We start from the raw sequence: 15,558 nt of genomic DNA, 5'->3' as shown, positions 1-15,558 counted from the left end.
ACACACTTTCCTTAGAAGTAGAGTGTACACACAAACGCACCACCGCCAGCAAACACACACTTGGCACAGAACACACACCAAGCAAGCACACATACCACTCGTGATCCTTATTTTCCAGTCAATGTATTTTTCCCCATGCTGCGTCTCGACCTATGTGTGTGTCCCAAATGACGGCCTATTCCCTACATAGTGCACTACTTTTGACATGCGACCATAAGGCTCAGGTCAAAAGTAGTGCACCGTGTAGTGAATAGTGTGCCATTTTGGACTCGTCCCATGTTGCTTGTTTTCTGGCGTGTATCGCTCAGGTGGCCAAGACAATTACCATTTAGATCTGCAAATAAGTACTGCTACTCCTGGTCAAATACAGCTAACAGATTAGTCATACGTTTGGATCTTTGTAAGTGCAGACGACCTCAAGCAAAAGTACACGTTTGCAATTAACAGGATTGATAAGATACATTATCAGATATATTCAAATATTTGACCTGTGATATATCACAATGACATTGTAAAAGAATTCCACTCTATGCTTGGGTTATGCTCCGGGGTATAATACCTGTACGAGCTGGTGAGGGTCTCCTTGCTGTATGTAAGAAGTTTGAATGTTTTATCATTATGAATCGCTCATTAACTTTTATATTCTCATTGTATTTATTGTCTGTAATTGTCTTAATGTCCATTGTCTTTGCTTGATGACATGTTTTTTAATGTATGAAAAGAGCTGCAATTTAAAGTTCCCCATGGGGATAATAAAGTTATCTTATGTGTGATTGGAGCAGGAGCGCGATGGCTTTGGGGGCTCTGGAGGACCAAGAGGAAGGGGACGAGGCCGCGGGGACTGGGGCATGGGCTCACCAGGGGGACTGCAGGAGGTCACCTACACAATACCCGCTGACAAGTGTGGTCTGGTGATCGGCAAAGGTACTGCAATTCGGTCCCTCAGTGTCCAAAGCAGGCTAGGGCAACGTAGAACCTCGAAGCTACAAACACAAGTGGATATCGTGCGGAACACTGAGATGTCCGAAGTTCCCTTAAAACTGTATCGAACCATTATAGAAAATATGGATTGTGTATTTACACAACTTTTCTCATCTTTTAGCCAGATGCTGTAATTATCGCTTGTGTTTTCTGCACATGTATGCCTAAGCAATATTTATGTTTGTCTGAAGCCTACAAAAATGTATTGGGTTTTTGTTGCATTTAAAGGCCCAGTGCAGTCAAAAACTTTTGATAAGAGCTGTTTGAAAGGACCGCCTGAAGTTTCTGACTGTTTTGTTGGGGTGGAGTTTTGGCCTGCCTGGTGACATCACCAGGTGGTAAATTAGTTAAGAGCAATCAGAATGCGTTCCAAACCTCTCTGCCAATAAGAGCTTGTTGTCCGTTTTCCCCGCTCCACTCAAACCACTCCCAGACCACTTTCTCAACGTGCGTCAATCTCATAGGAAGTCTATGCCAGAAGCAGCTGGGTGGCCAGTCTCCCCCTCTCCCACCTCCTCCTGCACTCATGTGTATATGGCTTTTTAAAGTGACATTCGGTGCCTATGTAAAGTGTCTAATGAGAGGGACAATGCATGTAAGGTGTGACAAATTGTTTCGGTCTCAAAATAACAGCCCGATGGACATGAATGAGGGAATGACTGTCAAATTTGCTTATTTGCTATTCATGCTCACTCTATTGCCTGACCATTTAGTGAGTTTGCTTGCCGCGAGGGGGGGGGTGTACTTGTGTTTTGGGTCGGTTGACAGCGGGCGCGTAGAGAACAGACGACTCATGTGAATGGTGTTCATTTAATAAAGTTAGATCAAAGTTGTATTAATGTCTTCAAGATCACATAATGATAGTATTCTACACAACAGCATAGTATAACGTTACTGTAAGACAAAAACACCACCACATTTCTCTCTACCGCCCCCGTTGTCCTATAAATATTTTCCTTAAGTATTAAGGAATGTTATTACTTCAACCTTGTGAATGTGACAAACTGACACTTTTTCATTTTTGTCAAAAACAACTTTAGTTCGAAGGAATGCCCTTTGATTTGACAGCCTGCACATGTTAATTTCGGCCAGAGACAACCATTAGACCCGATTACTTGTTCATTTCGGCCAGAGACAACCATTAGACCCGATTACTTGTTCATTTCGGCCAGAGACAACCATTAGACCCGATTACTTGTTCATTTCGGACAGAGACAACCATTAGACCCGATTACTTGTTCATTTCGGACAGAGACAACCATTAGACCCGATTACTTATTCATTTCGGACAGAGACAACCATTAGACCCGATTACAAGCATTTCGCTACACTCGCATTAACATCTGCTAACCATGTGTATGTGACAAATAAAATTTGATTTGATTTGACTTGTTCATTTCGGACAGAGACAACCATTAGACCCGATTACTTGTTAATTTCGGACAGAGACAACCATTAGACCCGATTACTTGTTTCTACGCATGAGCTTAGCTAGCCAACGTCGCCATGACATAGCCCTCAAGTGTGATCAGGGATATCTATTGGAGTAGCAGTCTTAATACTGTCTTTGCTATTATTTTTTAGTTAGCTCCTTAGCTAGGGCGTCATTACGACAAAGGTAGTTAACTACAGCGTTTAGTCAACTAAGAGAGAACTCTGTGGAAAGGGGCTTTCCATGACGTTTGGGTATAATGTCTGTACTCACGGGGGAATGGCCACTGACTGGATTAACTTTACATGAAAAAACGTTTTCTCATTTAGACGACTAACATCACATTTCATCTTCTCACAAATAGTTTCATATTTAATCATATATATTCCCCTACATTTGGATGTGACCCTGACAACTGGGAAATATACATTTTTGTAAAGAAAATATCGCAATTTGAAATGTTTTGGGAGCTCATTTAAATATTTTTTATAGTTCAAAAAGTATAAATGCCTTGAAGTATCTACTCAAGCAATCCGAGTTGGAGCAGTCTGGACATTTGGAAGTTGTTTTTTTGTTAATAGCTTTAATAATTGAAGCTCTAGAGCGGGCTAAAGAAACCAAATAATAACATGAAGAGTATGTAAGAAATCTAGAGTTGTGCTTTGACTTCAGCAAGCACACCTAATAATAATATTAACTAGTTGGTAACTTTACAAGGGAAGTTGTGGGGCTTGCTAAAGCTCTTTAAAATTATTTTTGTGGAATCTGTTTTTAATTTGTTTTATTATTCTAATAGTGAAATCATTTCAAATGCCCATCCCTAGTCAGTAGTGGTGAGTAGCAGTAGTTGAGTGGTCAGTCATTTTTTGTTGTTGTGGTCAGTTGTTTTGGCAAGTAGGTGTGTGTGGTTCAGTTGTTGTGGTCTATAGTTTTGGTATTTTTTGCACCAAATTTGAGCTAAATACATTTTTTGTGCATAACGAACATTTCTGGGATCTTTTATTTCAGCTCATGAAACATGGGACTAACACTTTACATGTTGCGTTCATATTTTTGTTCAGTGTAGGTACAGAACCTTTAGGGGTGCCATATATGAAGGAAGCAATATAACCCTTTTTGGATCTACCTAGAACAGTTGTTAGTTGTTGTGGTCTAAACTACAGTTGTTGCATGTGAAAACGGAACGAAGTGCGATGTGAAGTGATCGGGTGAAGTATGAATCGAGTGAACGGAGAAAGCTTCACTCTATCCAATCAGAGGTGTACAGATTGCCCCTCTTTTTACAGACAGGCAAACTTGCCAGTTGAGTTATTTAGAGCACGGAGCATGATCCTGAGAAGGACGAAGCTAGTGAGCATTAGAAATGTTCTGTGTCATTCCTGGTCGTCCAGACTGGGGATGCATTCAACATCTTAGTGTTTGTTGGCTGTTCGGTGTGAAACAGATACACAAATCTAAGGAATTACTTCATATTTTCAATTTTAGAACTCAGAACCCATCAATAGTTATAGTTGATACGTGTTTAAATCATTTTAAGTTAGGATAGCCTGAGTTATACTATGCAAATGTTATATGTTGATAAAGATTTAAAAAGTTATAATACTGTTTGGATGGTGTGAACATGTGAGAGTTGGTGTGGTTCGGAAAGTATTCAGACCTCTTGACTTTTTCCACATTTTATTACGTTACTGCCTTATTCTAAAATTGATGAAATTGTTTTCTTCTCTCATCAATCTACACACAATACCACATTGACAAAGCAAAAACAGGCAAAATATTTTTTTAAATGTATTACTGACCCTTTACTCAGTACTTTGTTGAAGCACCTTTGGCAGCAATTACAGCCTTGAGTCAAGTTACAGAAAATGTTGATTCAGTTACTAAAACAGCTGTAACTTTTTATCAGAATATAGTTTTTTTTGTTCAAACAGCAGATTTGAGTAGCAGACGACAGTGTAAACACTAACTTTTTGTCTAAGTTGCTGCAAAGTAGTCAAAGTAGCTGATCTGTGTCAATAGTTGCATTATTGCATTTACAGTGAATCGAAGTGATGTCACAATGGGGCCTTGAGGAAATCCCAATTAAGTTGATAGAGGACAAAATATTTATTACCTTCAATATAAAATGTATAAAAAGGTTGTATACAATCACACGAGGAGGAAATGCTAGAATTTGCAGACGTGCCCTATTTACTTGAACCGAAATACACAGACAAGGAACTTCAACAGATGGAAGATTACAGAGAAATGAGAGAGAGAAACAGAGCAGGCAACGGATCAGGCAGATGTCCCAACTCGAGACATCTGGAAATTGGTGGTGTACCAGTGCTCAATGCCCACTGAAGACAAGTGTCTTTGCTGCACGGAGTGGGACCTACTTATGCCACCTGTGAAGAATCTAGAATTGTCCGGCAACGAGACGTTGATCTGAGAGCCCCGCCTACTTTGTGTAACCAGTTACAATGATTTTCCAGCTCTCATAAACCCAGCCGATGTAGAAACTTTTTTTCCATGTGCCAAAAATAAACTGGAAAATAAACTGGAAGAAGAGACCTCGGCCTGAGGGACCTAATGGCCAGCTGTCAGTAAAGTAAGTAGTGATAGTTTATTATTTTATACATAGACTTCCCAACGGTACAGTATTCATAGGCTGTGTCAAATATGTGACCCGACCGGTTCAAATCGGTCTTATGTATTGAATTTTTTTTATTTTTTACATTGGATAAAAGTAGAGACTCAGAGCTACAAAATAGTATATCATACACTGCATTTTTTAGGAACAATGGGAATGTAATTCTGCTTTGAAAGTTGATCAACTTGTAAAATTCACCTTTGAGAAAATGTCCTTTGAATGTTTTAGTACCTAGTGAAGGGCTCTTCTTTGTCTACACCTATTCAGCATCGTTCACACCCTCTTAAGCTTTAGCCCCACCCATCTCGTTTTGCTCTCGGATCGTTCAGAGCGCACGCTTGACGCTCTGGCCGATGATTTGTTTACCTCTGGTTAACAGGAGAACAGTCTAACCAGCTCTGCTGGCAACAATTTTGTTGCGCTTTTTTGCCGACGTTTACTGATGCCGGCTATATTCAACGAGCGTTATGCTTTTGAAAATTCATCAGTTATTCTGCGTTCTGGCATACTCGGACTGAATTTACGAATGCACCCAAAATGGTTACTTGCATAGTGGAGTATTGTTAAGACAGGTAGCTAGCTAGGTAAACAACGTGTAAGATCATACACGTCACGTAACATTAGCTAGCAAGCCAGCCAGCTAACGTTAGCTAATTAAACAACAATGAGCATAGCGCCAAATCATGTCGTTACTACCCTGCATGAATCTGCTGGGTAGTAGGTTCAACCAGGTTCAATGTAGCTAGCTAACGTTAGGCTCTAACTAGCCATGCAAATGGCTCTGGGATACGAATAATATCAAACGCCAGTCAGCTAAAGTTAGCTAGCTAGGTAACAGTACACTTTAGCTTGAAATGAAACCACTTTCTTTCAAAATGAGAAATGTGTAATATCTGAAAATGTAGCTAGCTAGACTATCTTACCGTATACTGCATCATGCATGATGGACACGTCTCCCTGTCACGGATGCCATGCCATGGTTGCCCATAGTTTGAAGATGTAATCCGGAGACTGGTGTTTTCTTCACCTCTTTAGCGATCATACTCCACTTTTTGGAGTCAACACGTATGCAGCTCCATTACACAATACATTTTATTTAAAATCTGCGTTGGACAGGATTACCTACACAGACTGACCAGCTCAAATAGACAGAAGCCTTCTATATGGCAGACCAATCTGATCTCCTTTCTCGGCATGTCCTGCCCACTCATTATCTCAGCCAATCATTGCTAGTGGGAAGGTTGCTGGCTTTTTCCGTGGCTAAACCAACTAGACTCGTAATTTAACAATTGTATGTGTATTTACAAGTTTATTATTAAGGCACATGAAAGTTCACATCTTCCAGAAGGCATTTCTGCCAAAAAAAATGCAAATTTGATGCAAAGAAACTTTCAAATGGCTCTGCTGTGAAGTAGTGACTTACGACATAAGCATATGTCATTAGTCACCTAATATGTTCATTAGTAGGCCTACCTAGTGTTATTCTGCTTTCACACAGCGAGCTGACTTTTTTTTCTACCATTTGTTTTCTTGGCAATATAGACTTGAGGCTTAAAGAGCAACAACTACCCCTCCCCCACTAATGTCTATGCTGGATTCAAGAAGGCAGATGACGCCATCAGAATCCTTTGAACAACCTTCCACCCATGGCTCATCACCTTTCCCTTCCGTTAGTTTCTATCTCTATCTCTTTTTATCATTATATATGTTTTGCTTTTATACTGCAATTCTACTTTTAGTTGTCAATGTGTACAAGATCAAATAGTCCGTACTATACATGCAACTCATAGCGTTGAAAAATCCCAATTGACACCTGTGCTATGGATGTATAACAAGACCAGAAACAGTATTATAACTTCCAATTGTTTTGAGGGATAATGATGCATTGTAGACTTTAACATTTACAATTGAGGAATGAAGAACATGTATGACTTTTATTTCACAGATGAAATCCGTAATAATATATTGACAGTATCTGTAGAAAATTCCCTCTGGACCATCTCTCTGACCCTGGGAGTTAGGGAGACCTTTGTGATTATCAGGTTGCATCAAGTAGTTTACCATCACCCAACCAGAGCCTAACGAAGAGGGCAATTCACTCCTCTGTTGTTAGGGAGGTTCCTAGGGAGCCTTCTAGGAGAGTTCCAGACCTTTGTGATTATCAGGCTGCATCAAGTAGTTTACCATCACCCAACCAGAGCCTAACGATTGTCTTGCAGGAGAGGGCAATTCACACATCTGTTGTTAGGGAGGTTACTAGGGAGCCTTCTAGGAGAGTTCCAGACCTTTGTGATTATCAGGCTGCATCAAGTAGTTTACCATCACCCAACCAGAGCCTAACGATTGTCTTGCAGGAGGGCAATTCACACCTCTGTTGTTAGGGAGCCTTTTAAGAGAGTTCCAGACATTGTGACAAACTCTCCCTTACTTTCAGGGTCAAAGAGAGGGTACAGAGGGGATTCTCTACAGCAGTGGTTCCCAAACTTTTATTGTGCCGTACCCCTTCAAACATTCAACCTCCAGATGCGTACCCCTCTAACACCAGGGTCAGCGCACTCTCAAATGTTGTTTTTTGCCATCATTGTAAGCCTGCCACTCACCCTGTATATAGCTTACCTAATTTCTCATGTTCTTATTTATCTTTGTTGTGTGTTTTTGGTCTACCTTTATTTTATAGTACTACGTTGATATTGATAAGAGGTTGCAAGAAAGGCATTTCACCAAAATGTTTTGAAATTTGCGATACTGACTTGAGTAGTTTGCTACTATTCTGTAAATTAAGAAATACGTTCTAGTTGGCCTGAACTGGTTTTGATTAGCATTTGTGTGATGGCTGTGATTATGGAGTGGGAACGTTAGTTTTCTCCTTTTCCAGCTACAGTTGTAAGGGGCAGGAATCGGGATCGGTTTGCAGCTACAATCTCCGCTATGTCTGGTCTTGGAAAACTGGCTATGTTCTTGGGTGGTCGTCTTGGAAGTTGTACATGGGAGAGCGGGTCCCTGTACACTACTGTCTTGTCCTCCCATCTTTTCAGCACACACTCTGCCAGGTCCAACTATACTCAGCAAAAAAAGAAACGTCCTCTCACTGTGTTTATTCTGCCAACTTAACATGTGTAAATATTTGTATGAACTTAACAAGATTCAACAAATGAGACATTAACTGAACAAGTTCCACAGACGTAACTAACATAAATAGAATAATGTGTCCCTGAACAAAGGGGGGGTCAAAATCTAAATGAAGTCTGTATCTGGTGTGGCCACCAGCTGCATTAAGTACTGCAGTGCATCTCATGGACTGCACCAGATTTGCCACTTCTTGCAGTGAGATGTTACCCCACTCTTCCACCAAGGCACTTGCAAGTTCCCAGACATTTCTGGGGGGAATGGCCCTAGCCCTCACCCTCCAATCCAACAGGTCCCAGACATGCTGAATCGGATTGAGATCCAGGCTCTTTGCTGGCTCTGGCAGAACACTGACATTCCTGTCTTGCAGGAAATAATGCACAGAACGAGCAGTATGGCTGGTAGCATTGTCATGCTGGAGGGTCATGTCAGGATGAGCCTGTAGGAAGGGTACCACATGAGGGAGGAGGTCTTCCCTGTAACACACAGTGTTGAGTTTGCCTGCAATGGCAACAAGCTCAGTCAGATGATGCTGTGACACACCACCCCAGACCATGATGGACCCTCCACCTCCAAATCGATCCCGCTCCAGAGCACAGGCCTCAGTGTAATGCTCATTCCTTCTACGATAAATGCGAAACCGACCATCACCCCTGGTGAGACAAAACTGCGAATCGTCAGTGAAGAGCACTTTTTGCCAGTCCTGTCTGGTCCAGCGACGGTGGGTTTGTGCCCATAGGCAATGTTGTTGCCGGTGATGTCGGGTGAGGTTCTGCCTTACAACAGGCCTTCAAGCCCTCAGTCCAGCCTCTCAGCCTATTGCGGACAGTCTGAGCACTGATGGAGGGATTGTGCTTTCCTGGTGTAACTCGGGCAGTTGTTGTTGCCATCCTGTACCTGTCCCGCAGGTGTGCTGTTCGGATGTACCGGTCCTGTGCAGGTGTTGTTATCAGCTGTCCGTCCTGTCTCCCTGTAGTGCTGTCTTAGGCATCTCACATTAGACATTTACATTTATTGCCATGGCCACATCTGCCGTCCTCATGCCTCCTCACACAGATGAGCAGGGACCATGTTTTTCAGGGTCAGTTGAAAGGCCTCTTTAGTGTCCTAAGTTTTCATAACTGTGACCTTAATTGCCTACCGTCGCTAAGCTCTTTGTGTCTTAACGACCGTTCCACAGGTGCATTTTCATTAATTGTTTATGTTTAAGCATGAGAAACCGTGTTTAAACCCTTTACAATGAAGATCTGTGAAGTTATTTAGATTTTTACGAATAATCTTTGAAAGACAGTGTCCTGAAAATGGGATGTTTCTTTTCTTGTTGCGTTTTGTTGTAAATTTTCTTAGCAACCAAGGTTTTGGTTTGTTTTGGGAAAACCATACTATACAATTTTCTAAATTCTGCATTAAGATTTACACACTAAGTCTGTCTGGTGTCTACTTTTCCCGAATAATAAGATTATCCAATGACAGAGAAGCATTACTTGGAAAATAGTTAAATTGTGTAACTTTTACCCAGCCGACAAAGATTTCAAAACAATGACTGTGATTAGCTTCTCCCAAACCCTAGACCAAATGTCTCCTGTTACCATGGCCCTTAATAGAATCCATGACCTGTCCCTTGCAAAACATCACATTTTACCTGAAGTAGTGGTCGCCTGTCAGTTTTTTGTTGTTGTCCGGAGATACAGCAAAAATATGTGATGTTAGGGGTACTCTAGAGCCAGAGTTGGGTAACACTGATCTAAGGTGTAAGGTATACAAATTTTAACATGTTGAAATCTGAAAAGCTTGTAAGAGTAAAATGTAACCCCTCACTTGTGCTACTTTATGGGTTGGTTCTGGCTGACTTGGATCAGTCACTTTAGGTTTTCTGTGACATACTGTATAGACCAGGGTTTGTTGAAATTTGGGAAAGCTGAAACCTGGAAAACTGAACTTGGGGAAAAAAAAACTGAAGTAGACAAAAAATATTAACAGATATTAAAAGGCCATACCTGGGTGATCACAGGTATCAAACCCAATATCCTGGCATTGCAATGCTCTACCAAGAGGCAATTTAATATGATTTATAAAGCACAGGTTTGTCATATTTAACAGTGCGTAATGTCACATTTGACATTGGTGGTTGTGTCAGTTATACCACATTTTATAAACCCTTTACAAAGTGTGATGTGGTTATACATTTGTAACACTTACAGTGGGGCAAAAAAATACTTAGTCAGCCACCAATTGTGCAAGTTCTCCCACTTAAAAAGACGAGAGGCCTGTAATTTTCATCATAGGTACACTTCAACTATGACAGACAAAATTAGGGGAAAAAATCCAGAAAATCACATTGTAGGATTTTTATTGAATTTATTTGCAAATTATGGGAAAGCTGTGGACTTTTTTTGCAGCCTTTTTTTAGTTTATAAGCACACAACATTCCCTTACACCTCAGTGTATTTTGTTAAACGCCATGCCTCTCGGCCATTGATTCATAATATTAGAAATGCACCGTGTTTATGTATTGAATGCATGTGAAGGACTAGTTGATCAAATTAATGTTATTACATCAAATTCATCATCTCCAGCACCACTGCATTGTCAACATACAGTATGTGAAAACGTCAGGTGTCTATGTTTTGTAGTTTAAATGATAGAATAAATTTCCCATGACATGATCCTAATGTTATCATCTGATTGGGCTACCTATCCTGTCTTTGAGCCATCCCAGACGTCCCAATATTTTCAAAATCTGCATAGCTCATGTAGTGTTTCAACTGTTCTGCCTGCGGCTATGGAACCCTGACCTGTTCACCAGACGTGTTACCTGTCCCAGACCTGCTGTTTTCAACTCTCTAGAGACAGCAGGAGCGGTGGAGATACTCTGAATGATCGGCTATGAATAAAAGCCAATTGACATTTACTTGTGAGGTGCTGACCTGTTGCACCCTCTACAACCACTGTGATTATTATTATTGACCCTGCTGGTCATCTATGGACATTTGAACATCTTGGCCATGTTCTGTTATAATCTCCACCTGGCACAGCCAGAAGAGGACTGGCCACCCCTCAGCCTGGTTCCTCTCTAGGTTTCTTCCTAGGTTCTGGCCTTTCTAGGGAGTTTTTCCCACCATCTCACTGGCTTCTTCTCTAGCAAGCTCTCGCTATTGCTGACCACCGTGCTTCTACACCTGCATTGCTTGCTGCATTGCTGCATTGCTTTGGTTTTTTTGGCTGGGTTTCTGTACAGCACTTTGAGATATCAGCTGAAGAAGGGCTATATAAATACATTTGATTTGATTTAGTGTGAGATGTGCAATGACAAGTTTTGAGAAGGTTGATCAGCAATAGCGAGAGCTCGCTAGAGAAGAAGCCAGTGAGATGACGACATATTGCCCAGAATGTTTAGACTACAACTAGCATACGTTTGCACTTGCCTTTATCCAAAGTGTCAGATCGTTACAGCTCTGAAATTCACAAGCAATGTTATTCAATTCAACATGTATTGGCTAGATATTTCAACTCTGTATGGAAGCGTTAATGTCTGACTGAAAACGTTTGAGGCTACTTTAAGGCTTTACAGCTGGTTCTAGCTAGGTTAAACATCTAAACACATCATACTGTTTTCGTGAATCAGCGTGGTATCACGGCCAAGTGAAGAATCTTGTAGTGTGTGACCCCCCCCCCCCCCCCCCCCCCCCCCGTTTGCGCTCCACTACGTTGGCAATACAAACTACTGGAAAGACGGTCGTTTAATGTGAGAGGCTCAGAGATTTTAGGAATTCGGAAGTCGTGTATTGTACGCCCGGCATTAAAGGAGATCGATTTGATATTCAAGTAACCTACTTTTGATGTTCTGACATAGCATTATAATGTAGCAGTTTCCTTTTTTTCCTTCTATTTTTAAACGTTCTCAACTAGCCTCGGCTCCAGAAGCGGGCCAGCATCCGGAGGGCTGCTGGCATAAACAATTTTGTCCACAACATTTGAGAGTAATAAGCTTTTTGTGCGTATGGAACATTTCTGGGATTTAGTATTTCAGCTCATAAAACATAGGACCAACACTTTACATGTTGCGTTAGTTTTTATTCAGTGTATATTTAGTTATTTGTTTCATTAGTCCACTGTTGATACAGTCCTAAAAATGTTCTTCATGTCAGCAATCAAGTTTGCAAAACACGTCATACTGTGAAACTTTCTGTATTTTGAACGTTTTATATTTTCAACTTGATTTCTGACATGCAAAACATTTCTGTGACTGTATCAACAGTGGACTAATGAAACAAATACCAAAAAAACAGGTAGTGGTATTTTCCTTTAATGACTAAATAATACTACACTGCTATTTTTGTGCTTATTTATGATATTATGGTTGCTTTACCAGAAAAATACTCTCAAAGCAATAAAATAAGAACAAGTGAATTAATTTAGGCTTAATTTGTAACATATTGATACAGCCCAACTGAGAGAACTGCACTGTTTTAATTTACAAACTTCAAGTAGAGTGTCGTCTTGCACATTACGATATCTCAACCATATATTGTCTAGGTCAAATTTTGACGATATCGTATATCGGCCCAACCCTATTGCATACAAACGACAAGGGAGCTGTCAAATAATGACCAAGGATGTGTTATTCCCAGCCGTGCGTGGTCTCATGTGATGTGCTGTCTGTCCAGGCGGAGATACCATCAAGAGCATCAACCAGCAGTCTGGAGCCCACGTGGAGCTGCAGAGGAACCCCCCTCACAACACCGACCCCAATGTCCGCATCTTCTCCATCAGAGGCACCCCGCAACAGATGGAACTAGCACGCCAGCTCATCGATGACAAGATCGGAGTAAGTAGTTGTTGGAAAAAGTTCCCCCAAGCCCAAGTGCCTTTAACACTACATCTGCCGTAGGCCACTGGCCACTGGCGTTTGATTTTGTACATATTTCTCTCCTCACTGAATGAATTAATGCGTGATACAACCAATAAATTACTTGTTTTCATATCTTGTCCTGAAAATATATTTTCACAAATATTTCTTTATGCAATTAATTCTTTAAATTTGTGTTATGCCTGTTTATCAGCGTTGGCACTCGTGTTTATAACAAATAATTTGTCTCCGTGCCTTGCGGGTTGATAACATTCTCTGTATGAAGATGTTGCTAGACTATATTTACTATACCTCTAGTACTAATCAAGTATATTGTAAGGGAAACATGGTACAGCCTTTAGAATGATGCAGAACAGATCCTTGACTCTATCTGAGTTGATGAGCGACGGGAAGCTAATGATGCGTGTTACAGCCTTTAGAATGATGCAGAACAGATCCTTGACTCTGAGTTCATTAGCGACGGGAAGCTAATGGTGCGTGTTACAGTAGGCCTTTAGAATGATGCAGAACAGATCCCTGACTCTGAGTTGATGAGCGACGGGAAGCTAATCATACGTGTTACAGCCTTTAGAATGATGCAGAACAGATCCTTGACTCTATCTGAGTTGATGAGCGACGGGAAGCTAATGGTGCGTGTTACAGTAGGCCTTTAGAATGATGCAGAACAGATCCCTGACTCTATCTGAGTTGATGAGCGACGGGGAGCTAATGATATGTGTTACAGCCTTTAGAATGATGCAGAACAGATCTTTGACTCTATCCGAGTTGATGAGCGACGGGAAGCGAATGATGCCAGACAGCCTGCGAAGCCGGCCCATTTTTAAAACTGCACCTAAACTAAACCAAAACAAATTTCACGCTTAATAAGAGTTAGATTAAATTGGCAGTAGTCTGATGAGTGACGATATTATCAGTTGCCAAATTGTACATGACGAGATGGGTGCAGCTTGGAATTGACAGAGGCAGGGAAAGGTGCAACTCCTTTATCAAATCCTCCTCAAGAGTCTCATGCAGTTAAAACGTATCAGAAAGAGCATATTTTGCAGATTCTATGACACTTTGTCAAATAACTCTCAATATTCAAGAGGTGCAGCTCTATTTCCAAACATCACTTTTGAATAACAGCACTGTCCATGCGTTCAGCACTCGCGCGACAGTGTTTCTCAGGCCACTAAGCACAGACTAGTAATCTGATTAAAATATAAATGTTCTTATTTCCACAATGTTTCTTTAGACCTGCACAAACTAAATTAGAACATATTTCTTTGATGGATTTAACTCTTGAACTAGTGGTTTTAGGTTTTTAAGAAACTAATGAAAATGCTATTAATTTATTTAAAAAATATGTTTTTATTCTGTTACCTAAGACCTTCATAAACACAACCAAATTGTTGTTTTTCTGATAGCATACAGTGCATTCGTGAAGTATTCAGACCCCCTGACATTTTGTTACAGCCTTATTCTAAAATGGATTAAATAGTTTGACAATGACATTTTTAGAAATGTTCTGAACTGAAATATCAAATTTACACAAGTATTCTGACCCTTTACTCAGTACTTTGTTGAAGCACTTTTAGCAGCGATGACAACTTCAAGTCTTCTTGGGTATGACACTACAAGCTTGGCACACCTGTTTTTGGGGAGTTTCTCTCATTCTCCTCTGCAGATCCTCACAAGCTCTGTCAGGTTGGATGGGGAGCGTCGCTGCACAGCTATTTTCAGGACTCTCCAGAGATATTCGATTAGGTTTAAGTCCGGGCTCTAGCTGGGCCACTCAAGGACATTCAGAGACTTGTCCCGAAGCCACTCCTGCATTGCTGTGTGCTTAGGATCATTGTCCTGTTGGAAGGTTAACCTTCACCCCAGTCTGAGGTCCTGAGCTTCATCAAGGATGTCTCTGTACTTTGCTCCGTTCATCTTTCCCTCTTTCCTGTCTAGAGCTCAATTTAGAGTCTCGTAGCAAAGGGTCTGAATACTTATGTAAAGAAGGAAAGAAAAACCTGTTTTCGCTTTGTCATTATGGGGTATCGTGTGTAGATTGAGTATTTACATATTTAAAAAAATATCTATATATATATATATATATATATATATAAAATAAATAAATTTTTGAATAAGGCTGTAACATCACAAAAAGTCAAGGGGTCTAAATAATTGCCTGAATGCACTGTATATGTCATTTGTTTATTAGAATGTTAGAATGGGAGGTCCATCGATGCCAGGCGTATGCTAACATTCTCTAGCAGATACTTATAGGCTGAAAGGCCTGGCAGTTCTAGTGAAAAGTCAACAGGACTACCTAGGCAAATTGTTAAACATTTCTAAACGTTTTAATTATTAACTGTTAGTCGACTAAGTAAATACTGCCGTGATTTCAATTTATTCAACCTGGTGTTATTTACTCTGGTTAACAGTGTTGAATGTATGTTTTTTTTTTCCAGGGTTCAGGAATAGTGAGCAACAATAATTTTGGATTTAGCCCTTTCACTCAAGGCCCTGCAACTCATCAAAAGTAAG

General features: G+C 40.6%; 1 protein-coding gene across 2 annotated transcripts in view; it reads left to right on the top strand.

Moving 5' to 3' along the window:
- Positions 1-15,558, top strand: part of LOC110508374 (far upstream element-binding protein 3) — a 64,191-nt gene that overhangs the window by 26,780 nt on the left and 21,853 nt on the right. For both annotated transcript variants that reach the window (XM_021588868.3, XM_021588869.3), the window contains exons 12-14: positions 783-924; positions 12,839-12,999; positions 15,483-15,553. In XM_021588868.3, coding sequence (XP_021444543.2) covers positions 783-924; positions 12,839-12,999; positions 15,483-15,553 — 374 coding nt within the window. The remainder of the gene's footprint in view (positions 1-782; positions 925-12,838; positions 13,000-15,482; positions 15,554-15,558) is intronic.

The sequence above is a fragment of the Oncorhynchus mykiss genome, chromosome 28, assembly GCF_057628025.1.
Source record: "Oncorhynchus mykiss isolate SJ-2025 chromosome 28, ASM5762802v1, whole genome shotgun sequence".
NCBI lineage: Eukaryota > Metazoa > Chordata > Actinopteri > Salmoniformes > Salmonidae > Oncorhynchus > Oncorhynchus mykiss.
Note: the sequence above shows the minus strand (reverse complement) of the source record. Positions and strands in the feature narration are given on the sequence as shown.